A 25,370-nucleotide genomic window follows, 5' to 3' on the forward strand; every position below is an offset into this window, starting at 1 on the left:
TTCATGATTAAGAAAAACAACTTCACAACATCTTACCAAGTTAAGAACACTCTCTAGGAAATTGCTGTATTATTGTTGAAGTTTATAATCAAGAAACACATTCATGGGTTTAAAACATAAGTTTACATTCAAGAACGGGTGTAACAACAAAACATCTCAAAGAGCCAAAAGATTCTTTAGTCACAGAAACCAAGATTAACTTGTACCAGAACAATGCTAAGTAAAAAGAAAAAGCTCATATTCATGCCTATATAATAACATGGAACCAATGTTATAATATGGGCATGGTATGGGCCACAAAGTGTGATTGCTGACAGGATTAGCAGGATGAATTGTGTGCAGGGCTATACTCTGCTCAGGTTCAGCAGGGTAAACTGAATGGAGTGAGCGTAACGATGCAAACAATGATCCAAAGAATGCTGCAGAAGCAAACCAGAGTTTCTACAACTATCAATGTCTTCATATTTAAAATTGTTAGTTTGTCCAACTAGTCTTGAGCCTCTGAAAATGAGGCACTATGTATAAAAATGGTTGTAACTCCTACAGTGAATAGTTAATGAAATTTTTGTTAAATGTCTTGAACCTTTAAGTCAGATGTAAAATCCACTGTGATAGTGTACAGACAGAAAACTACAAAAAGTGTCTTTGTCTAACAAACTATGGACCTAACTTTAGTCTTTTAAGAGCACAAGGCATATGTGCTGGCTGTGAAGTTTCTTCTTTACATGTGGCCTGGATGTAGTAAAACTATATATACAAATGTATGTGGAGGAAAAGAAGAATCATGTGAAAACAGCAACTCCTTCCCCAGAGTTTAATTTTAGAATAATGTCAGTACTGATCACTAGTAAGGGTCTGTGTTGAGTTTCTTACACATTTGTGACAAGAAAGGTTTATTGTCACCCACAAACAGATAAAAACACTTTAAATTCATCAAAAGTAATTTTAATATTTTGTCCAACACATTATAATCTATCATTCTATCAACAACACTGGAAATAACAGTGCATACAGTAGTGTAATTTGTTCATCACAGGCCGATCCACATTGGTCCATTTGTTCATACACATTTGTAAGTTCTCATAAAACTAGTCACAGAGCTGGCAAATTTACAGTACATTTTAAATAATTAATTTTCCACACGTCTTGCTATGCATTTCAAAATAAACGCCATTATACAGTATTATACAGCTACTGTAAACAAATATGGGTGTGGTCATTTTTGCCCCTCAGCTCTTTGCCTGCGGATGAGATCAGAATAATATCCTCCTTTGCTCAGCAGTTCCACATGTGTCCCAGCCTGTAACAAAAAGGAAAAAGGTGTTAGATATAATAAAAATTGATATAACACAATTGACTCAACAAGGAAGCTACCAGTATGTCTATATGTATTACTGAATACTGAAAGAATTCAATTTTATTAAGTACATCTCTGACATTAAAAGCTAGAGTAAATTAGCTGGAGGATTTAAATGGAGGTCAGAGTATGTCCTGAATATTCAGCCTTCTCACCTCCACAATACGACCATTGCTCATCACGCAGATCAAGTCAGCCCCTTGAATGGTGCTTAATCGGTGGGCGATGATGAGCACAGTGCGACCCCTTGTGGCTCTGTCCAGAGCCTCTTGCACCACTCGCTCTGATTCTGCATCGAGAGCACTTGTGGCTTCGTCCAGCACCAGAATACTGGGGTTCTTGATCAAAGCGCGGGCAATGGCAATGCGTTGTTTCTGTCCACCTGATAATGTCACACCTCGCTCACCTGGATTTAAAGATCTGGAGTTTAGAATGAACAAGCGGCACCGTTTCTTAACAGTCGCAAAAGCTCAAATGGGAGCACATACCAACCACGGTGTTATAGCCGTCTGGGAAACCCGTGATGAAGCCGTGAGCATTGGCTTGCTTTGCTGCATTAATGACCTCAGCATCTGTAGCCTCAGGCTTTCCAAAACGGATGTTCTCCATGACGGATGATCCAAACAAAACTGGCTCCTAAAAGAAAGAAGAAAGAGGAAAAAAAGGAAGTTGCAGTGAAAATTGTTAGGAAGTAATTATTTTTAAAAATTGAACATGAAATGATCAGCAGCCTTGACCTGATTGATGAATCCAATAACTTGGCTCCTGAGCCAGCAAAGGTCAAGTGTTCGAATGTCGAGGCCGTCCAACATGACTACACCGCTGGTAGGGTCATAGAAACGCTCCAGCAGGGACGCCACTGTGGACTTTCCTACAGGGTTCAACATTTATCAGATGACCCAATATTGTTTGAATGTCGCACAGTTACTGAATGAAATGTCAGAAATTACCTCCTCCAGATTCTCCAACAATGGCGACTGTTTTACAGGGTGGTAGTGTCAAACTGAACCTCTTCAAGACTTGATGGCCTGGTCTTGTTGGATAACTGACAACATATCAATAGAAAACAATACATCATTCACAAAACATTCTTTGATGTCTGTGCTCAGTTGTAGTTTTAAACTTATATTTGATTTGGAGCTGAATTAGAAGGATTTTAACCTGAATGAGACATTCATGAAGTCCACTCTTCCTGTGAGTGAATGGTATGGGATGCGTCCTCCTCCAGAGAGGGGGATAGTGGGCTGCAAAGCAAGGTATTCAAAAACCCGAGCCCCAGAGCTCATTCCTCTTACCACCTGCGGCAAATGTTAAGAGATTGCCAGCAAAATATTTGAGGCATTTGGAAATGTTCACATATTATAATACTCCAGTTTCAAATCTGGTTGGATAATCAGATAATCGTAGTTTTTACTTACTTGACCGAAAAGTATGGAGATACTGGCCAAAGACCTAAACATAAAATGAATGCATGACTTGTAATTAACTACTTTTGAAAGAATACATTTAACTGTAAAAGAGAAATCATCGTGGAGCAGGTTGTGTGTTTTTACCTCTGAACAGTCTGAGAGGCAACCAAAAAGGACATTAGGTCTCCAGGAGACATTTCATTGCTTGAAATTAAAGTTCCTCCAGCAAAAATAGTTCCAAGGACAATGCCTGTATTAACACGACACAAAAATATTAGCATAATGTTGGTAGTTTACCAGCCTGCTAAACAGTGTGTCAACTAATTAACATTGTAAAAGACACTCACAGTTCAGGGCAATGTTTGACAGCCCTTGGAAAATGGCAATCCCAGTACCAAGATTTTCATTCATTTCACATGATTTGTCAACTTCATATGCATATAACCTGTGTAAAAACATTACGGAAATCAAAACATCGTATCTCTGTCATAGATTTAGTGCTTTTCTGAAAGTACAAACGGTAGAAGTATAGCAAAAAATATTCTCACTTACTGGAGCTCTCGTTCCTCCATCGCAAAAGCTTTTACTGTGCGCACATTACCAAGTGCCTCATCTGCCACCCCTGTCGCCTTTGCTACCTTGCATTTGACAGCATGAAGTAAAAACATAGTCAGAGAGCAAATTATACTAATTTTGCAAATAATAGCTCATGCAGTGCTTTTTATTGGTTGCTTTGAGTGCCAGTGGCACTAATAAATTAAGCACTGCTGCATACGTTTACATTTTACTGCATTTCAAAATAGGAGTTCAAACTTAACTAACATCTGCTGGCAGTAATTAGAACAAATCTTGAATTTATTAAGACAACCACTATATGCTTATAATACATGAAATATAACATGCATAGTACAACACCTGCTCTTGAGCCAAGCGGGATAGTCTGCGAAGGAATGAGCCAATGAGAGCTCCTGCTCCCACTAGACAGGGGAGGACAAGTACTGTCAAACCTGTGAGTTTTGGAGAAATGACATAGAGGGAGACAAAACATCCGACTGTCTGTGTAATACTCCGCAGACCCTGAAAATATACCAAAAAAGTGCAAAAAAAAATTGAATTGGAAGCGTAAAACCAGAAAAACTTTAGTAACAAAATCATCACTGCCGGATCATTCTTGTGTTATTACCTGAGAAATAACCAGTTTAAAGGATGACTTGAACTCCTGAATGTCAGCAGTCAAACGATTCACCAGCTGCCCGGTTTTATTGGCATCGAAGAAAGCCACGTCTTGTCTGAATTGAAAGAAAGCAAACAAGACAATGTGTATAGTTGCGTGTATTTGGATTATGACACAGTTTTTGCAGTTGTGCTTCTGTACACCACGACAAAAACTTTAAATTAGACAATCAAAGTTCAGACTTTCAAAAGGTTAATCAAAGATTTTGCACTAACTGCTTAGAAAGCCATTTTTACACATAGTAATTGGATTACTTAAAATGCCCAGTTGCTTTTGATCTTTTGAAAATGGGTCGCTGTGTTAGAAAAATGTCTGTAAATAAACATTACAGACATAAATTTGTTAATGCAAATTTCAATCTGAAGTTAACTTGGGTCTTTATGTTTTGAGTTAAAATCCTCTGTGGGGGGTACTTAGAGCCCAAATTACAAAACTTTTGTCATGGTCTAAATACTTCTGCACCAAACTATACATAACATTTATTGCATACATCGATTTTTTTCCCTTTGTGTCAATATGTATGTATGTACCTCAGTAAGGATGCAAAAAGGGTCTTTCTCATGTCTGCCGCCACTCTTTCTCCCACCCTCGAGAGCAGAACAATGTACCCACTCGTCAACAGTCCCTGCACAAAGGAGGCAATTAAGTACCAGTTAAATAAACTATTTTCATTGAATAGATTAAACAAATAAATTATACAGTGAGATCTTTAAGTGCCAAATGAGTAAGTTGAGAGAAAATGTGTGTGTATACGGCTACACAACAATTTAATATAGTTAACTGAAAACGCACTGACTATAGCATTAGAATGACTGCATTATAAAGCTGATAATTGCAGACTTCACAACTGCAGTATTTATTTTGTGCTTGACTCATATTCACAAGTAAGTTGTGCAACTAGTGAGATTTCACGTGCACTTACCTGGATACCATACAGTCCAAGTAATTTCAGGGCTGGACCTCTTATCTCATGAACATAATTCCCAGTATTTTCTCTCAGGTAGCGTGCCACAACATTTACTAGATCACCGAGCATCAAGGGGATTTGAATGTTCAAGATAGCAGCACCAAAAGCGAGCTGAGGAAAACAAAAAAAACCCCCAAACATCAATTTTAAATGATAAGCATAAATGCCCTAACTGGCTAAAATCTTTTGCTTCACCGACATTCTTGATCAGTAAACAGATTCAGTCTTACCACAACAGCACAGACGAGAGCGAACAGCTGAGGTTTTACAAATTCCCACAGAACGTGCCATTTGAAGTCAGGCACTGGGTTTTTGGCTACAACTTCCACGGGGGTGTTATTATTCACATCTGCCTCACAGTGGGCTACATGGCAAAACAGTCGAGCTGAAACAGTAAGTACTGCTGGTCCCAGGATAAACTTCAAAGCTACTCCCGGGGGTTTCGATGTCCTGGTGGTGGACTGACGGACAGCTCTCTGAGTCAGGCTCCAAATGCGACTGACAGCACCGCCACGCTGCTGTGAGGAGCTGTTTGCATTAGACCCTGGGGATGTGTACCACCTGGATACAGACCAGGACAGAAATAAAATCAGGGAATCAAAATCATGAAGGTTTTGCAACACTAATGTAACAAAAATCCTGGCCGTTATCAGCTAATCAATTTTAATGAATTCGTTCCCCTGTGTTACAGTTGAGTAGCACAAGGAAATGTGGCCCAACTGAAACAACATTTTTGTTTTAAATATATTTTATTGACAACTTCGTATTAATAAAATATACATATATATATATATAAATATATAAATGTATATATATTGAGAAATTAATGAGACAGAAAAAAACAAGAAAGCAAACAATGTTAAGAGAACCTGTATTTAACAATTATAACGAAGTGGCACTATAATCACAGTTACACAAAAGAAAGCATAAAGTATAAAACCAGTATAAAACTTTCTTGTCAGTTTTATATATATATGTATATATATATATATATATATATATATATATATATATAAGTGATAATATGTGCAAATACAACGGATTTGCTCTATTGTGTTAGGATTACGTACGGCTCGTGTTAATAGGTGCGGTGATTACAGCGATTGATGAGCCTTTATCTACATGTGGGAATTTGAGTATAAACCGCAAATTGTTGTTTTTTTCTTCCAAAATCCAAAGTTTAATTTAACAGAATGCATTTACTTGAGTATGTTAATGCTACTTCACTATATTTTTGGGCAAATGTTGAAGTTTTTATACATTTATCTTACAGTTCAGGAAAAATTCAGGAAAACTAGTCGAAATTTTCAGTTATCTCAAAAGTTAGAAAGAAAAATCTCACATTTGTGTGTTTATAATTTAATATTTTTAATGTGGTTTTGTTTTGATTTGTTTTACTGTCACAGTACTGCTTTTTTCATAGAGAAAAGATCTGAATAAGTCTGGCAGTGCTAAAGGAAATCAAAGTAGGTCAAGTGTGACAGTGAGGAGTACCACATATATGGGATTATACAACTGGTATAATCTACAGGTCGGCTGTCACTGGCTAAATTAGCTACCGGTCACTTTAACCTACCGTGAAAACTTCCATAAGTCTGCACTTTTATTGCACCGGCAGTGCAACGACAATGGCCGCAATGGTGCAGCAGCGATGTTTGCTCTACAACTGAGCAACTGAAGCATGCTTTATTCCTTTTTCAGTGATAATAAGCTCATGAGGTCAAAATAATCTTTAAACTCTACAGTAATCCAGCGAGACTCTGCAGGCTGCCATGTTCAAACTCTCCCAGGATGCATTTCAGCGGGAAAGCTAGGACCGTTGCTTTAAAATGAATTATGCTTTGTGAAACCCACAAGCAAGACGAATAAATGCTTACTTTACAGCAAGCTACATATCGATATTTGGGGCTATTTGGACGACGCTAAAAGCGAAAAAGTCGGACAACAGAGGGTCTGCCATGTGAAAATTATCTAAAAAACTACAATTGCTACTCGGAAATGGCGTCAGTGTGATCAGAAGTGACGTCAAAGTCGTTTTGTTGACATTTGTTAGCGAAAGACAAAAACAGTGCACAAGCACAGGTTGATGTATTTTTGGAAATCAAGTAACGGACCTCGGAACCGACCGAAGACAGCCGTGTTGTAACTGAAACGAAGTTGTGTGAGATAAGCGAGCTCTGATGAAGATGTGGACTCTGAGCAGCAAACACTAAAAAGGGATAAAGATCAGCAGATGAACCGACGGCAGACGGGAACAAAACAAACCGTGTCACCCTGACTACAAGACTGGCTGAATCATTCACAGGTTAGCCAGCCGCTGCACAGTCATTTGGCTCAGGTAGTAATCTTTTATGAACGTAAGGGACGCTCATTACTAACTATACGGAAGCTTCATGTGCTGAATTTTTAACTCCAACGCAGAATTTTACTTGTCATCATGGTCGTGTAGGGTTACACAAGCGCCGTCCGTTAGAGGAGCAGGTTAGCAGGCTAATGTTAGCTGTAGCTATCCTTTCTTCTTGGAGTGCTCGAGCTGCTAAGTAGCTAGCTGCAGGATGTAGTTGTGGTTGCTAGTCTGCTTTCGTTTCGTATAGTCTTTAGTACAAGTAGCTCGTTAGTTGTGGAGAGGTGACCTGAAGAATGTGAAGCACAATGGCCAACTTTGAAGCTTACCAGGAGTATCAGAGAATTGATGACTACGAGGAGGACTCACCACCAGGAGAGGAGGATTTACTGGTGCACGTGCCTGAGGGCCTAAAAGGTAAACATATTAGTATTGCTTACGTTAAAAGTGGTTTCTAATGTATGTTAAAGTTTTGTACTTAATAAGGGTAAAAAGGCTGGCCATCTGCTGGCAAATGATGCAACAAAATAAGAGGTTAAGTAAGTTGTAAAAGACTTCTCCCTTTCCAATGGTCTCATTTCTGTTTCAGACTCATGGCACCATATCAAGAACCTGGATAACTTCTTTACAAGGATATCCTTTTAAACTCTGTGAACAAACTGGCGAAAGCCAGAATGATCCCTTTTACATCATTTGAATGTCACTTCTGCTGCTGCTGCTGCTGCTATGGGATCAAATATGAATATTTAGATATTGTGTTACACTGAAGATTGTTATCACTTCACTGTGCAGTCAGCTTACTTATAGTGAATGTCCACACCTAAATACTTATAGTTAAAATAATTGCCTACCCGTTGTAGGGCTGTTTAAAATTTTTCCTTAACCATGTTGTTCACATCTATCATTTTCATCAAAAAAATGGCTTTGCCTGTATGATGTTGTCCGAGTTCTTTGAACTTGCGTAAGTACTGAGTTGCACAGAAATACTCACTATGTTGAGATGGCTAAAATATTGCACCATGATAGCAGGTGATACACGTTGAATGCAAAACATTAGGTTGATGTGTGTTTGCAGATCTAAGAGGAAATGTGTTTGGCCTTGTGTATGTGTCTGTGAGTTAAGTGCACCCCAGCCTTTGACAACAATACTTTTTTTTTAAGCAATTCCTTCTCTAAATGTTATTTTGTATCTTTTTTTTTAATGTGGTCATTTATTCTGTTATGACTTTTTCTGTTAGGATTAATCCCTTCACCAGCCGCCATGTTAATGCAACATATTTTTTATACTCCTGCTGTTTGTGCTGCTGCCATGCCTGTATGACATTTGTTATTCCTGGTGTTTATCAGATGGGGCGACTTTCCTTAACTACAGTGTTATCCACTGATCAGTTGTTGTAGTGTATTGTTTATAACCTAATTATTTATAGCAGTTAAACATTAAACAGTTTTTATTGTTATCTTTTGGTTTTCTTGGTATTTTCATTAAGTGTGAAACCTAATAACTCTCTTTTTTTTTATCTCACCCTCACAGTCAGCTATTATTTGTTGTCACATTCACAACGTTCCTTGTCAACTGCGTGGAATACGATGTCCTGTTTGCCAATCGAGCGGTCAACCACACAGGGCCAATCCAGAACCCTTTGGACCGGAACAAAGTCACACTGCCAGATGCCATCCTACCAACTCAGGAGTGCACTGCAAGGTAATGATGGCATATTACAATCCTACAGACAGTTTAGGTGTCTGAAGGAGGTTCTCTTTCTTTTTTTTTTCTGGTGGGAAAAGGATGAGTTGACTTAATCTGACAGAATGTACAGGCATGAAAAGTCATGCACATTCCAGGAAGTTTGATTAGACACTTTGTTCTCAAGCAGAGTCCAGGATTAGAGACAGGCCTTTAGAGGGATGTCATTATTCTGACTTAATACAGCCGCAATTAGACTTTCACACTAAATCTCTTTATGGGCTGTATACGATTTGGCTCAGAGTGCAAGATACAGTCACATACTCTGAGAAAAGAAAAAACCTATTTAACTGTAACCAGCATGTTTTTTCATTTAATCTAGAAATCTGTTACTCACTCACTTGTATTTGTAATGCAAGGCAATGGTTTGTCATCAGAATAATTAGATTGGTTTCTATATTTCATTCAGTGTTTTTTTGTTTTGTTTTGTTTTTTCATTTTTGGTGTTTAATTCACCCTGAGATTAGTAGCTTCAACATTTCTGCAACTCATGGTTACTTGGAGGGAGGTGTTTGTGTTGAGAGCTCAGCCTGGCTTTGGAGAACAGAGCGATGTAATTGATAGCTATGGTGAGGTACAGCTAGCCAACCGAGATGCTGACAGCTTGGCTGGGACAGCGAGCTGACTACCACATGACACTTCACAAGCTGACTGCAGGAGTAAGCCCCCACCTACCCCTCCCACCACTCCTGTGTTGTCACATTTTTTTTTTGACAACATGTAGCCTAGACTCAGCTTGACTGCAGCTCAATAGTTGTTTATATCAAAGTCAATGACGTCCGACTGCTTGGATTTCTAATTTGGGAACAACTTGTCCCACAGTTTAGACTCTCTCTGTCCTCTTCATACCCCGTATCTAATTTCCCTCATAAAGCAGCTTTAAAACGCTCGGACTGAAAACAAGATTGTATTTTGTTTAATACATCTGAATGTTACCTCATAAAGAGCTTTTACAGTTGCACTGAAATTTGCTAATGTTTGTTTAGACACATGGGAACATTAAAGAGTTTCCTTAGATTTAGAATATAATGAGCAGACATCCACCACTGTACTTCAAACACACCCCCCCCCCCCCCCCCCCCCCACCAAAAACATGTAAACTGGAGTTTGCTAGATTACTCAATCTAAGATCAGCTGTTGCATACTTCATATAAATATTATGTCATTAGATAATGAAGAGCCAACTTAAATTATCAGTAGAGGAGACGGGAATGTGTGTAGATAGATAGATAGATAGATAGATGAATACTTTATTAATCCCGCAAGGGAAATTGCTGTGTTACTGCAGCATGATAAAGAGTAAAAATAGTACAGTCTACAATAAACGACAAATAAACAACACAGTTAAAATAAAAGTGCCACAGATGCCCAGTACGGGCCTTATACTGAGATAGTGCAGGAATTTTATACACACAACAGTGATTAAAAAAACAAGTAAAAGTATAAATGAAGTTAGTTAAAAACCATAAAGTATGACCGACATTGTGTAAGATTTTACATTTTACAATGACTCTACATGGTGTACAATGTGTACTATGTATAAATTGATACGTGAAGTTAGCCATGTTTGAAAGGGGCTTTTGTTTCTGTTCAGGATTCAAGAGAACAGCTGGATCATATTCCTTCTCATCATGGCTGCTATATTCTGGATCTATCGTCTTGTTAAGGTCATTTGCAACTTTTTGAACTACTGGGAGATCAGGCAGTTCTACATCAAAGCACTGAAGATCAGAATGGTGAGTGCACCAACTTGAGATGAGTATTAAGGTCATTCAAACAATTTTTTTTGACTCATGTTCATTGGTATGAAGAGAGATGATAAATCTCAGTGTTTTAAATTGTGGCTTTGTCTCAATGTGAGTGGGTTCCTTGTGTCTTTCTCCCAGGATGAACTATGCAACTACACATGGCAGGAAGTCCAAGACCGTCTAATCAGCCTCCAGAGGGAACAGCAAATGTGCATTCACAAGAAAGAGCTGACAGAACTTGATATTTATCACCGGATCCTACGTTTTAAGAACTACATGGTGGCCATGATAAACAAATCCCTGCTGCCGGTGCACCTGCAGCTCCCCCTGCTGGGCAATGTGGTCTTTCTAACCCAGGGTCTGAAGTACAACTTTGAACTCATCCTTTTCTGGGGCCCTGGCTCACTCTTTCAGAATAAGTGGAACCTGCACCCCAAGTACAAGCGCAGTGGAAACCGCCTGGAGCTTGCCCAGCAGCTCAGCAGGGTCATCCTCCTGATGGGTTTGGCCAATTTGCTGCTATGTCCCTTCATCCTAGTGTGGCAGGTGCTCTATGCTTTCTTCAGCTACACAGAAGTGATCCGCAGAGAACCTGGGAGCTTGGGCGCACGCCGCTGGTCCCTCTACGGTCGTTTATACCTGCGTCACTTCAATGAGCTGGACCATGAGCTGCACGGGCGTTTGGGTCGTGGCTACAAACCCACTTCCAAGTACATGAACTCGTTTACATCGCCACTGCTGACTGTGATTGCTAAGAACATTGCCTTCTTCTCAGGCTCAGTGCTGGCTGTTCTCATCGTACTTACAGTCTATGATGAGGATGTTCTGACAGTGCAGCACATTCTGACTGCTATCACTGTGCTGGGGGTGACTATAACTATCGCAAGGTGAGTCCTCAAAGCAAGCCCACCCAGTCAGTCATCGAAAAACAACTACAATGTACACTGTTACAATTTATTTGTCTATTTTTATTTCATTTATTCAGCTGAAAGCTAATAAATGAAGTAATTCTTTAAATAACTCGCATTAACACTATGAGCAAGTATTAGATATTCTTCATCAGGTACTCCATCTGAATTTTTAACTTTTTATGATAAAGCTTTTCTCTTTTGCTTATCCATTTGTCTCATATGTGCAGGTAATGCACGGCTGTAATGCTAACATTTTGTACCTGTCCCACGCCAGGTCTTTTATCCCAGATGAGCATATGGCGTGGTGTCCAGAACAGCTGCTGCAGTGTGTGCTGGCACACATTCACTATATGCCAGACCACTGGAGGGGCAACGCTAACAAGAGTGAGACCCGTGACGAGGTGGCACAGCTGTTCCAGTACAAAGCGGTGAGGAATGCAGAAACTCAGTGGATAGGAACACACTTGTCACACTCAAGTCAGATTGTCAGACTGAAATTATGTGCTTGTTCTGGCTGTGATGAGGGTTTTTAATCCAGGACCTGGGTAATGCTAAAACTGTCAGATTGGTCACAGTCATATTTTCATAGGGTGTACATAAAATAAAACGTACAGAACCAGAAATTCATGTCATCTCTGTCCACTCAGGTGTTCATCTTGGAGGAGTTGCTCAGTCCTATTGTCACACCCTTCATTCTCATCTTCCTCTTGAGAAACAAGTCTCTAGAAATCATTGACTTCTTCAGGAACTTCACCGTGGAGGTCGTTGGAGTTGGTGATATCTGTTCCTTTGCCCAGATGGACATCAGACGCCATGGAAACCCAACAGTAAGACCCATTCCTTTTGTCTTGCAGGACTAGGGATGGGTATCGTTTAGGTTTTATCCGATACCGGTGCCAAACCGGTACTTTTGAAATGGTGCCGGTGCTTAAAGAATGGAGAACACAAAATTGGTCCAAAAACCTCTCATGTTCAGCTGTTTTTTTTTTTGTAAAAAGATAACAATGTTAGCCTTTTCTGCAGTTATAGGGCATATATGGTATCACTCTTGGCTGGAAGCAGTGCTTAATCAATGGAAAAAACACAAACTTTGTCCAAAAACCTCTCATGTTTAGCTGTTTCCCACTTTTTCTTTGGTCATTTTAGCCTTTTTGGCCAGGGTGAAGGGAGTATCTGCCATCAAACAAGAAGACAGCCGCATGTAACTACGACGGTGTTTGCTAGTTCACCTTACATGCATTAATGTAATAACGTGGTTAGCCTATTCAACATAAATTACACACGAACAACATTAAGCTACTCACGCAGAGAAGAACGGCTGCTGCTGCCATCATCATCCGTCATCATCTCTGCTACACTGGCAGGGCTTGGGGCCAGGACTCTACTCTTCGGGTTCTTGGGGGTTGTTGCTAACTCCGGGTCCGATAACAGGCACCACACCCGCAGTAGATGTGCTCGGTGTGAGGTCTCGCAGCAAGCTATCAAACACGGCGCATTTCTCGGCTTTAAAAAAAACGCTATGCGTTGCCAGGTGTTTCATCGGATTTGAGGTGTTACCTCCTTTGACAGTATCACAGTATCACCTTAAAGCACTTGTTGCAGGCTGCTGAGTTTGCATCTTTTGCTGCGAAGTACAGCCAGACTTTTGACCGCTTTGCCTTGGGCGTTTTTAATCTGTAGCTCTGCTCTAAAAGAACGTACGCACCTGGACCCGCCTACTATCCTCGGAAACGTAAAATGATTGGCTAGAATTGGCTCAGGAAAAAAAAGCACCGAAATAAAGCACCGAAATAAAGCACCGAAATGTGCGCTGCTTTTCGGTCTGGTTACTACCGTTTATGTCAGAACCGGTACCCATCCCTAGGCAGGACTGAATGAACAAATGTCTCAGTGAATGAAGACTGTGGAAAAAAAAATTATATCAAAAAGGTGATGTGTCTATTGATGTTTTTGCAGTGGCTGTCAGAAGGACAGACAGAGGCATCTGTGTACCAGCAGGCTGAAAATGGCAAAACGGAGCTGTCCCTCATGCATTTCACCATAAAGAATCCACGGTGGCAGCCCCCTCAGGAGAGCTCAGTGTTTATCAGCCATTTAAAGGAGAAGGTGCACCATGATGCACAGGCCGGCCCCTCCACTCAGCTGCTGCTCTCAGAGGCGCCTCTCTGCACCTCACTGCAGTCCAATGAGTCTGGCACTGGGGTAGGAACCAAGTCGATAACACAAACAGCAAGAACTACTTATTTGCTCAAAAATGATATAGGCAGCTAATGTAAAAAGAAAACTCAGTAATCCCTTACCATTACGATCATTTATATTAATTTAAATAAGTCTATAAATAGTTTTTCCCTATAAATACTTAATGCCTAAACTACTAGAAATTTGATTACTGATAATTGCTTCATTATGAAATATATTGTTGTAATTTCTATTCTCATTAATTTTTTTTTTCCTTTATGTTTTTTTGTAACTTTCCTGACATTTGTTGTTTCCAGGCTGATAATCTTTTGGCCAGTGTCCTGGCTCACCCCATTATAACTGCATCTGGACTGCAAGGGCGAGACCATCGCCTCATCCCACCAAGCACCGCTGCTTCTGCTGCAGCCAGCGTTCTCGCCTCTTTGTCCACGTCTCAGCTCGCGCATACCAGTCGTGGCCGGTTACACGGCCTCCTGCCCTCATCCGTCCACCCTGAGACTACCATGTACCACAGTGAGCGCACCGTAATTGACAGGTATTTTCCACTATTACATTTTATATACTTCTATACTGAGCTTATTTATGACAAAACAAAAGCAAACAAAATCCAAATGCTTGTTATCAGCTTTGAAAAAAAGTGTTTGGCTTTTTTTTTTCCAGTATGTCTAACAGTGACTCTCGCGTCCGGAGCAATGCACTGCAGTCAGAGTTTGCCTCAGCCGAGATGAGTCTCCATGCCATCTACATGCATGAGGTAATTTCCTGTTCATGAACTATAGCCTCTAAAACATATATGTGTGTGTCCAATGTCCCTTTTTTTATCTCCAAAATTTTAGGTGATATGTTTGCACATAGACATGCAGAAACATGCAAATCTTTACTTTGGTCTCTCATGTATCATCATAGCTTCAGTTCATGGTTTCATTTTTAGTATTGCTTAACAGATTTAATGCTCGAAAGGCACATTTTGAGCCACAGTAATGCTTTTAGTATCTTTTGTAGTACCATTAGTTTAGCACCCCTTTCTGCTGCACACTGAAAACTGTTTGTCTCTTCAGCTCCACCAGCAGAGCTCCCACCCACCACGAACTTCAGGCCAGTGGCATAATCCAGTGCCAATGAGAGATCTGCACACACACACTGGTAAATGAAAGTGTTGATTTTTAAGAACCTGTTATTTTTAATTCACCAAAGATTATGAATATTAGTTTGCAGAGGACTTTTATAATATTGTTGGTGTTAATTCAGAATCAAATGAATGTGACAAAAATTCTTGTTGTGCTGAAATCCTGGTTCTGATGTGGATACCATAATGATACCAGCAAACCAATAGATATTATACCCTTCTTCTCAGGTTACCAGGCACACAGCGGCCTCAGTTCCAGCATTTCTGTGCCCACCACTGTCCATCTTGGTGGCTGGCAAGAGGTAGAAGAAGAGGAAGAAGACGATCAGGAGATTAATAGTGGATCTACTCCAAAACAGGGCACTGAGGGTAGTTGTTGAAGTGCCTTTTGTCATAAGGTATATGCTCTCATTTCAATGCTCTGTGGTTCTGTATTTTTGGGCATTGTTTGTTCTGAAGCTACAATGCCGTGATCACTTCTCTTCTTCTTTTTTTTGTGTTTTTGTTTTGTTTTGTTTTTTAGTGTTTACATTTTACTTTCTTCAACGAAAGTTGTGGCCTTAGATGATCTTCATGGAGAATTTAGCATGGACCTTTAATACACCATTCAGCGTTTTTAGGAGGGACTCATTGAATAACCACAGTCTCTGCACCTCTACGCCTCATCCTGTCATATCAGGCAGACTATGGCATCAGGGAAACCATATGTCTTCCGTCCACATTGTCACAATTTTCTTATCAACTTGTAGGAACTTTTCCCGAAGCTCGTATGACAGAAAGATCGATGAGGTGTAGTGTAATCATAGATCCACCGTGCGACGATGGGTGCGAAACGCGAAAGGTTCATCACAACTTCTGCTGCGCACAAATCGAGTATTTGAGCATCACAGGGTATTACGGTGCAAGTATAATTGAAGTTTTCCACAGAATAGTGTCTCAATCTGTGCCACAGCATGAAGTCTGCAAATTGTATCTTGTCTGCCTGAACAATTTCAGTCATGTGGGCGGCGGGGGGGGGTGTAGGAAAAAAAAAGCATTTCAGAGTTGTGCTATTTGACTCTTGTAAAATGTAAATACACTTTTGCATCTTGCTTGTTCCTTCAAAGGTCACATTTTTACTACTAGATCCAATTCCTGCAAAATATACCAAGTATTGAAATGATTAAAAAGTTCACTATACAGTAGCCGCACTGCTAAAACACTATGTGTATCTGGGTGTTCCTTGAGCCTAAGCATGCACATGGTTTGATGCTGCTGTCTGTGTTTAGTGGTCCTAAACACAGATTTTTGTTCAGTGTTGTTGTTTCTGCGGCTCATCTGTCAAGACAGTTGCTTTTCCTCAAAAGCAGAGCCGTAGTAATGGGCACCAAGTACACTTGTCTTCGAAATCCCAATGCAGATAGAAGATGTAATTGAAATCTGTTTAAGCTGGACACAGCCAGCGTTATGCCTTAACACCGATGTAAAAACATGTATTTAAATCCTAGTTTTCCGCATTACCTCAGTTGTGGAGGAGAAAAAACGAATACACAAATCGATACCTCTGTAGTGTATTTACTCTTGTGTAAATATTTATTATACATATACGTTTTTTTCATTCTAGAGGTGCATCTTTCGACTGCATTTTGATTTTAATGGCAGGTGTAGGTGGAAACCATTTTTAAAAGAACAAAACAGTAAGGTGTTGCTTTTTTCAAATACTTTGTGTGCTTGTTACCATTTTTTGTGCTTTCCCTCAAACTGATCATATAAAAATGGAACTTCATCATAAGGGCTGATTTCAGAGTGCGTGCTGCATAAGGACGGCAGTTCTGCTAAGACTTTATATTTCCAAAGTAAGATCATTATATATATTTATTTCCCCACATATGTAATTGATACAGGTATATAGAGAGATATAATTTATTTAGGAAAAAAAAATTAAACAATCATAAACTTTTACGAATGGAAGTGGTGTGTGGCCCCACTTACAGTGTGGTTTTTGTCTTTAATTTTGGTGTTATTGCAAAGATGCCATGCCCAGCGGCAAGATGGTGAATGCAATTAAACCCTGAAATAAACTGGGACAAAATCTCGTAGTTGATCTAGTGATGAAAATATCAACCCAGTTTTATTGCATTCTGCAAAGTAATATAAATTGAGCCCTCCACCTCTATAAGACTTCAGAGTGTGTCCTTACCCTTTCGTGTGTTTAGAAGCTGTTTCACTCTCACGTTGAGCGTGCATGCGTCTGTGGAGGGAATGCATTTTAACATCTGCGTAATTATGCTAACACTTTTGCACTGATTGAAAAGCATTTTTAATGTGTGTGTGTGTGTGTGCGTGTATGTACTTGCATCCTGATTTAACTTTATAGCTAAGCATTGCATCAGCCTGTGTTGTGTTGTCATTTGTCCTCAGCAGACTATAAGGAAACACTGTGGCCAAGCACATAATGTTTTTTTGGTGTTTTGTTTTTTTTTTTGTTTGTTTTTTGTTTTTTCTTCTGCCGCTGGTCAGTAAATGTCTGTTTCCCTCACACGGCCTTAAATGTGCTTACATGCATTTCTTGTGGTCGCAGTTCATTTGTGGTGTTTTTTTCCATATGAGATGAGTTTGTGTTGTAGAGACACTGGAGCTCAGCTTTGAACACAGAGTTTTGATAGTCTCCACATTTACACGCCATGGTAGTGTCTAATGTTAGTCGTTTTATTATAAGCAGTGCCTTAGTAATAAGGATTAGCATTTGCTCTTTTTAGAAGCCGTCTCATGTTAACCAACAGATTTGCTTTCACATATTTACCAGCACATAGGATGTACAGTATTTTTGATTTCCATGCCATTGTGTATAGCATCGAGTGCATATAGTGAAACTGTGGATGTGTCTTGTTAGCTGACAGGTCAGTCTGTTGTATCTGACAGTGCACTTCTTTTGTCATGGGACTGCACTGTCTTTAACATCCTGAAGAAGCGGGAGCATCCCTTGTAATTGGCAGTGCCATTATGGCAAACCTTCTGATCATACTATGGTTTCTTATCCACTATATAGACCAGTCGAAGGATCACAGTGACTGGAACAAGGTGCTATGTTTTCATCCTGAAATGGTGAATTTGTTTTCTTCTTCTTCTTCTTCTTCTTTTTTTTTTTGTGGTTACAAAAGTTTGTCTGTATGTTTTTGTTCTGTATATTGAGCAGCATTAGCTGAAATATGAAACATGCCAAAAGAACTTGTTTTCAGCACAGCTTTACAGTACGTGTTGTTTTCAGAGACTGAGTAGAGAGGCAAATACATCTAATTTTGAGTGTATTTAATCGTTCTGTGTGTGGTTGATTATGTAATGTTTATTTAAAATAAAAAAGAATAAAGTTTAATTTTCTTTGTTTTTGTTTTTGCTGTTGCTTGGAAGTAGTTTTTCATGTAACTTAACTTGTAAAAACTTAAATACTTAAACAACTGGATTCTTTACCCTCACATTTTCCAACCAAAGGAGTCTACTATCTTTTCCATTTGTTTGGTTAAATAATAACTGTAGACAAGAGACATTATATATAGATAGATAGATAGATAGATAGATGCCCAGAAGATTGAACTATAACACCTAAATCTATATAACAATAAAAAGAAAGTATTTAGTGAACAGCTTCTGAATGAATATAAAGGTTTTATACAGACTTATTCACATTTTGTTACTACTGTCATATATATGTTTTCCGTGCTTTTGTCCTTTGTCTCTTTCTCCCCTCTGACTTACTCTATGACTCTTTCTAATCAGTTGATTCTGCTCACAGTCTTGTTGGAACTTATGAAGAAATAGCACATATACATGGTCCATTGATTAAACGTCATTTTACATCATACAGCATCAACAGCTGCATAAATCACATTCAGTGACCCTCATTTCTAGAAGAGTTCAGTGGCAGTGTTAGGGTAACCTGTTGATCAAGTCTTTTTTTTTTTTTTTTTTTTGTAAATCAGGACTTTTTGTATGGAATAATTAAGGTGAGTTGTTTTCTTTAACAGCACCTCACTGCCATGTGTTCCCACTATTGTCCTGTGCTTGCTATAATACTGTAAATACTATCAAGACTGTAAATAAATATCATGTGCTTCTTTTTTGCTAGTTCGTCTCATTTTTTTATTTAATTGTTTTATTTCAAACATATAAGTAATATAAAAAAATATATCGGATACAAAAAAAAGAATCGCTCTACCATACAATTTACATGCTTCAAAAGGGGTAGGATAAAGCTTACGCCTACTTGATCCTGCCCACCTTATTATTACTTGTTTTTAATGTTGTCCAAGCCCCTTGAGTATTTTGGAGAGGACATGCCTGCCATCTGCTGTTCAGTCTTAGTAATCTTAATCTTTGGTAGAACTAACATTTGTCTCACTTGTCATCTGCCATGTAACTGTTCTTAAGGTAACACCCATGTGTTTCAAGCTGTGAACATGATACAGCTATGACCTTATTCTCGAAATGGCTGTGAGGTCAAGTGGAAGGCCACGGAGACCGGATTGGAGAGTATACATTGCTTCCATTTAGCAAAAAAAAGAAAAGTCTCATTACAAAGACATGTTTTACTTGGTGTTTAATCTTTAGGTTGCTAAATTATAGCCAGGCTGTTGGTAGGTCTGTCTGCAAGTGAGTTTTAAACATTTACCAAAAAGTTGCAGAAATATGTCGTGGTGTTGCTTTGGTATATTAAGTGATTTGAAATCAAGGAACCTAGCCTGTGCTAATTTATGACATAGTAGCGCAGTAGAAGGTTTGGACGTATTTCATGCCAACACAGAGGATAGCATTATCTAAACTATTTTCTTCCTCAGTACACATACTCTAGTTAGAGTATGGAAACTAAACACAGTGGCCAGGAGAGGATGAAGCAGAGGAAAGCAGCAACAGTGGATTACCGTCTGCTAGAGTTTCTGGGAGTTTAAATCAGGGTCCAGGCTACCTGCTGCTGTCAGTCACTGGCACTGGGGGGAAAGCCCACACTGGAAGAGTAAGAAAATAATATGGAAGCCAAAGATTGGGGCCAAAAGGGTTAACACTAGCTTTAGTCACTTTAAGTAGAATGATTTTTTCCTAAAAGGAAATTGAGAGTCTATATTAAAAACGTGCACTGCAACCTGAGGTTTGTTGCCATGCTTTATCAAGTGATTTAATCAAAGTGAATACTTCACTAAGGATACATTTAAAGTATTACTGCATTCCAGGCCTTTCCACAATATGGACAATATGAAGTCATAACTTCATTCGGGGCCTGATGAGCTGGGGACAGCAGCTGTCACAGTGGATGTTGTGGAAAACAGTCTGCTGCAAGCTCAGTCAACCTCTCAGCCTAATCATAAGCAGATTAAGTGGATTTATTATTCACTACAACTACTGCAAATGAATGAACTATCAAGAGAGGCAGACTGATAGATTTATGTTTTTGTTCAGAGATCAGAGCGGGTTTTAATTCTATAAATAAGCAGAAGAATGAGGAAGCTGTTTGTGCCTTTGTCACCACTGAAAATGTTCAATGATATCAGAGCGCAGGCCGGATTCTGTTACTGGTAATATGATGACAGGGACTGGATTTGTGATGCAGTATCTAATGATGTCTTGGTGTTAATTACCTTCACATTTAACCTGGCACATCTTGAGCTGTTGTAAGCTGAGGCAAACTTTCATTAAGTAGAGACAGAGGTGGCAAGAGATTGATTTGAGCATCTCAGATTTGCACATCTAAGAAAGTCTGAAACAAGTGAACAACAACAAGCGAAGAAGTGGAGGTTCAGTTTTGTTTGCAGCGCTGTTAAGTCTTCAAATCATGAATAATCCCCTACGGTACATAGTTTTCAGAATTATACCCTGCCTGTGAATTTAAAACCAGGCATGCCACCCAAAATGGGGGCTCAATTACCTTGACTATCCAAGTACAGAACATAAATCAAACTCATTTTACATTCAATGTACTCTTAAGTGAAAAATCTTAAAGGAAACTCATCTTTCTGTCAGGATAAAGAAGTTTAACTGAACATTCAATCCTTGAGATATCTCAATAGGAGGAAAAAAAGAAGCAGAATTTGGATTTAAAAGTACAAAAAAGCGTAAAGTTATTTAATTACTTAAATGAATAAAACTGTTTATCTGTCACTTCATTACTTTGGTGTAGTATGAATAGACATGGGGGGATTTTTTGTTTCGGAGTAGTAAAATCTCTAAAACCACAAAAATACAGTAAGTCCAAAATTTATGCCCTCCTTTACATTGGAGGGGATAAATGACAGGTTTTGAATACAGTTAAAATGATATTAAAACAGAAGTAGTTAATAGGTGTTTAAACTTGTGTGGTAAAAAAAAAAAAAACTTGGGGGGGGGGGCACTAAAATCTTGGGGTGGCAAACCCAAAAAAACATGAACAGTGCATGGGTGCAGCGTGTGATGATGAGAAATCGTGAGGGATATATAAAGTGACGCCCGGGGGGGCACGGCTCTCTCTTGGTGGCGCCCTTGTCTGCCAGAGGTTTCTAACTGTTAAAAGGGAGTTTTTCCTTCCCGCTGTCGCCAAGGTGCTTGCTCATTGGGTGGGTCGTCTGATTGTTGGTGTTTCTCTGTATTATTGTTGGGTCTTTAACTTATAATATTAAGCGCCTTGAGGCGATTGATATATAACTAAAACTCAATTGAACTGAAACTCAATAAACTGCTCCTGCTTGACGTGTCCACACGCGGCACATTTGTTTACGACTTGTGTCCGTATTGTGGTCTCCAGCCTGCAGCAGCAGCAACCCAGCAGAGGCCAGGCCAGCCTGCTCTCCTTCCCGAAGCAACCATCAGGCTATCTCCTATCTCCAAATGACAGGTCTATTTTGGAAAGGAGGCTGCGCCAAAATAGGCACGTCAGCTATGTGGCATCATGAGGCACCAGAGAAGAAAGAAAAAGTAAGTCTGCTCAACCGCCCACTGCAGGAGACGGGGGGGATGTTTCACTATCTTGGATTTACAACCATTTTGAAATATATTTGAAAGAAGACTTTTTCTTGCCCCCCTGTGGAGCCCCTGAACGCTGTTGGAGAGGGCCATCATCCGGAAATCCTGACGGGCTATTGATTGTTTGGCCCACATGATTCAGCGCCTGAATTTCCTGAGCGGTTAAGGACTCAAGGTGAAGAAGCAGTAACACAACAGTTAACTCATTTTCTTACATTAAAGTTTACATGGGAACTTGGTCGAAGTTAGAATTTCTTTTCTTTTTTTTGTTGGTTAATTTGAGCTTAGGTGCAGCTCAAAGAGGTAGATAACTGTTATTTTTCACCTGTGACTATTACAGGGGCTGATTTGAGTTCATTAGCTAACCGCATCATCCAGCTGAAGTTTCTGTTATATTTAAGTAAACACAAGCTCCTTTGCCGAATTTTTTCCGTGATTTTTTACTAGCCAGAAGTCGTTCATTAAATTCCAGTGTCTTTTTTACGAGTTTTCCTCAGCTGGTAGAAAACGGACAGTGCTAGAAATGAAGTATGTTTGTGAAGTGGGAGCTTTATCAAACAGCTGATGTCCCTTTCGCTTCTACAAATGGCAATGGACAGAGACGGAGTCTGACAGCTGAGGTTATTTTTGGGACAGGCAGTTAAAGCGGCAGAGGTGACAAAGCTGGTAAATGTCACTGTTTGAAAGACACATAAGCGCTCTTTCTGACCTTGTTGTGAGGGAATTTGTTTGCTATTTAGCTTCTTTCCCTTAGGTCTTTGTATTGATGAATGTCCGCTGAGGCAGGGCAAGGATATGTTGACTGACATATAGCTACTGTAACTGTCAGCTATAAATATGCCACCCTAACTCTGGATTTATGTCTATTTTCATAGCATAACATATTTTTAGAGAACACATAGCAGAATGCCAGATTTTACAATGGGTTTGTGTAAATTTGACAGGTGTTTGTGGAGGAATATGATCTACAGGAAATAATAGAAAATATATTTATTTTTCTTGATATAGTTTTGTAATTTTTACATTTGTTCTTCCTGGTTTATTTATACTTGCAGTTGAATATTGGTGTTTTTAATAAAAGTTATTAAACTTGTACATATATAACATCAGTTTTGTATTTATTTATTTAATTTTTTTATTGTTTCAGTTACTTTATTTGTACCCATGGGTAGATTTGGTCTGCAGTAGAGAGTCATCCATCTTCCATCCATGCACACATTGTCAGTGCAAACACAGAAAATATATAAGCTTAATAAAAAATACTGATGAAATAATTATACTATAATTACAGAGAATTCACTCAGCATCATGTAGGATAGCAACGCTATGCTCGGTTAATCTGAGTAATGGCTGCTGCAACAAAGTTGTTTTGTAAACCGTATTGTTTTGCACTTTGGGACGAGAAGCTGAAAGTCACTATGCAAAGGGAGCAAATTGTCCAGTAAAATCATGCCCAGCAGACGCTATAATTGTGGTGTACAGCGATGCTGAGCTCAGCCGTGGCTCACCAATCTGCCCTTTATTCACAGATAAATATCAGTTCAATTCAATTTTATATACATAGCACCAAATCACAGCAACAGTCACCTCAAAGTGCTTTATACTGTAAAGACTCTACAGTAATAGAGAGAAAACCCCAACAATCAGATGCCTCCCTATGAGCAAGCATGTGGTTACAGTGGGAAGGAAAAACTCCCTCTTAACAGGAAGAAGCCTCTGGCAGAATCAGGCTCAGGGAGGGGCAGCCATCTGCCATGACTGATTGGGGTCAGGGTTAGGTTGAGGGTAGGGCGAAAGGACAAAAGATACATTCTGAGAGAGAGGCAGAAATCAACACCGTGACACCAAATAAAAAGGATAAAATAGACTAAAAAAAGCAGGATGAAACAAATGGTTTTATCAGTGTGGAGATTTTTTGCACACATGTTGCTTCAAAGTTGAGTTTGGACTCAATAACTGTTCCAAGATATTTATAAGACTTATAATATGTGTAATATTTGCCCTTTGTTTTATCACAGGAGCAAACGATGGATCAAAACTTGTTTGGAGGGGCCCCCAGGTTTCTCACTCGCCCAAAGGCATTTTCAGTGTGTGTGGGCAAGGATGCCACACTCAGCTGCACAATTGTGGGCAGCCCGACTCCACTGATAACCTGGGAAAAAGACAAGCTGAAGCTGACGTCCGGAGGCCGCTTCAAGACTGTGGAAGATGGAGACGCTTATCGCCTGACCATCTATGACTTAACTTTGGAGGACAGTGGACAGTACATGTGCAGAGCTAAGAACAGCGTCGGTGAAGCTTACGCCGCTGTAACCCTCAAAGTGGCGCTGCCGACAGAGATGTCTCAGAAGGCCCCTGTTTTCATGGTGAAGCCTGCCTCTGCACGTGTTGTTTTGGGGGGTGATGTTGTTTTCCACTGCCGAGTTGCAGCTTACCCTGAGGCCAACTTTGAATGGGAAAAGGATGGCCGCTACCTGGGGGAGACCAACCGCATCAAGATAATTTCTGAGAGCGATGGCAGCACTTTAAAGATCCAATGCATACGAAACCTAGACAGCGGCACTTACACCTGCAGGGCCCAGAACACTGTTGGCCGCGCACAAGCTGCGGCTGCCCTCGTTGTAGATGCTCAGGATTCCCACCGCCAAGCTGTAGATAAGAGCACCTCCCTTCTCTCTCACCTACAGAAGCGCAAAGAGGAGATCTCCATCTACCGCACTGAAGAAAGCAGCACCTCCATTTCTTCCTCCTCCACGGCCAAAATCACGGATGCTTTCAGTTCTCTGGGCCTGGAACATGAGCTGCGAGCATCTGCCCTGGCGAAGCTTCCCAAAGGTGTTTTCACTCGTACCTGCACTGTGACTGAGGGGAAACATGCCAAACTCAGCTGCTTTGTGACCGGTCACCCCAAACCCCACATTATCTGGAGGAAGGATGGAACGAACATCAGCGAGGGCCGCAGACATGTCATTTATGAGGACCAAGCTGAGAACTTCATCCTGAAAATCCTGTACTGCAAGCAGACCGATAATGGCCTCTACACCTGCAATGCAACCAATATGGCTGGGCAGACCTACAGCGCTGTGTTAGTAACAGTCAAAGGTAAGCTATTACCATTTTTGAGCAATCGCAGTTAAGAAAATCCTCCTGAAGTAAGTTTTTAGTAAAGATATGTTTGCATACTTCTAATAAGTATGCAGGGAAATATTAAGGCTGGCTTTACCTTATTTTTTGATAATGCTAACAAATCTCAACTCACTTTCTCTCTGTAGTACTCAGGTCAAAGACCCTAACCCTCTGAAGATACAAATGTTTATAAAAAGCTCATATTTATGTACATATTTAATAGTTTAGAAGTCATGAATCCT

The 25,370-nt window shown here is 39.8% G+C and overlaps 3 protein-coding genes across 4 annotated transcripts in view; 2 read left to right on the forward strand and 1 right to left on the reverse strand.

Moving 5' to 3' along the window:
* Window positions 1–800: 800 nt before the first annotated feature.
* On the reverse strand, window positions 801–6,743 carry abcb8 (ATP-binding cassette, sub-family B (MDR/TAP), member 8). The gene is made up of 16 exons (XM_063461425.1): window positions 6,544–6,743; window positions 5,198–5,528; window positions 4,923–5,078; window positions 4,531–4,625; window positions 3,950–4,055; window positions 3,682–3,843; window positions 3,319–3,404; window positions 3,114–3,211; window positions 2,911–3,016; window positions 2,776–2,809; window positions 2,519–2,655; window positions 2,308–2,402; window positions 2,095–2,228; window positions 1,846–1,993; window positions 1,513–1,763; window positions 801–1,300 (listed from the first exon to the last, which is right to left on the reverse strand). The coding sequence occupies exons 1-16, from the start codon at window positions 6,648–6,650 to the stop codon at window positions 1,217–1,219; spliced, it is 2,130 nt and encodes a 709-aa protein (XP_063317495.1). The 5' UTR covers window positions 6,651–6,743; the 3' UTR covers window positions 801–1,216.
* Window positions 6,744–7,021: 278 nt separating this feature from the next.
* On the forward strand, window positions 7,022–19,121 carry atg9b (autophagy related 9B). 2 transcript variants are annotated; one of them, XM_063461702.1, is made up of 14 exons: window positions 7,022–7,728; window positions 7,901–7,944; window positions 8,208–8,272; window positions 8,843–9,013; window positions 10,650–10,791; window positions 10,942–11,690; window positions 11,989–12,142; window positions 12,362–12,541; window positions 13,671–13,916; window positions 14,210–14,448; window positions 14,574–14,667; window positions 14,972–15,056; window positions 15,268–15,437; window positions 15,563–19,121. In XM_063461702.1, exons 1-13 carry the CDS (start codon window positions 7,620–7,622, stop codon window positions 15,417–15,419), a joined length of 2,430 nt encoding a protein of 809 aa, XP_063317772.1. In that variant the 5' UTR covers window positions 7,022–7,619; the 3' UTR covers window positions 15,420–15,437; window positions 15,563–19,121. The 2 variants fall into 2 exon arrangements, with proteins under 2 accessions (XP_063317772.1, XP_063317770.1); XM_063461700.1 differs by having other exon boundaries at window positions 15,268–19,121.
* Window positions 19,122–24,029: 4,908 nt separating this feature from the next.
* obscnb (obscurin, cytoskeletal calmodulin and titin-interacting RhoGEF b) overlaps window positions 24,030–25,370 on the forward strand; it is a 55,223-nt gene continuing 53,882 nt past the window's right edge. Inside the window, exon 1 of the mRNA XM_065469520.1 lies at window positions 24,030–25,104. Coding sequence (XP_065325592.1) covers window positions 24,030–25,104 — 1,075 coding nt within the window. The remainder of the gene's footprint in view (window positions 25,105–25,370) is intronic.

Source organism: Pelmatolapia mariae, linkage group LG18 (assembly GCF_036321145.2).
Source record: "Pelmatolapia mariae isolate MD_Pm_ZW linkage group LG18, Pm_UMD_F_2, whole genome shotgun sequence".
Classification (NCBI taxonomy): Eukaryota; Metazoa; Chordata; class Actinopteri; order Cichliformes; family Cichlidae; genus Pelmatolapia; species Pelmatolapia mariae.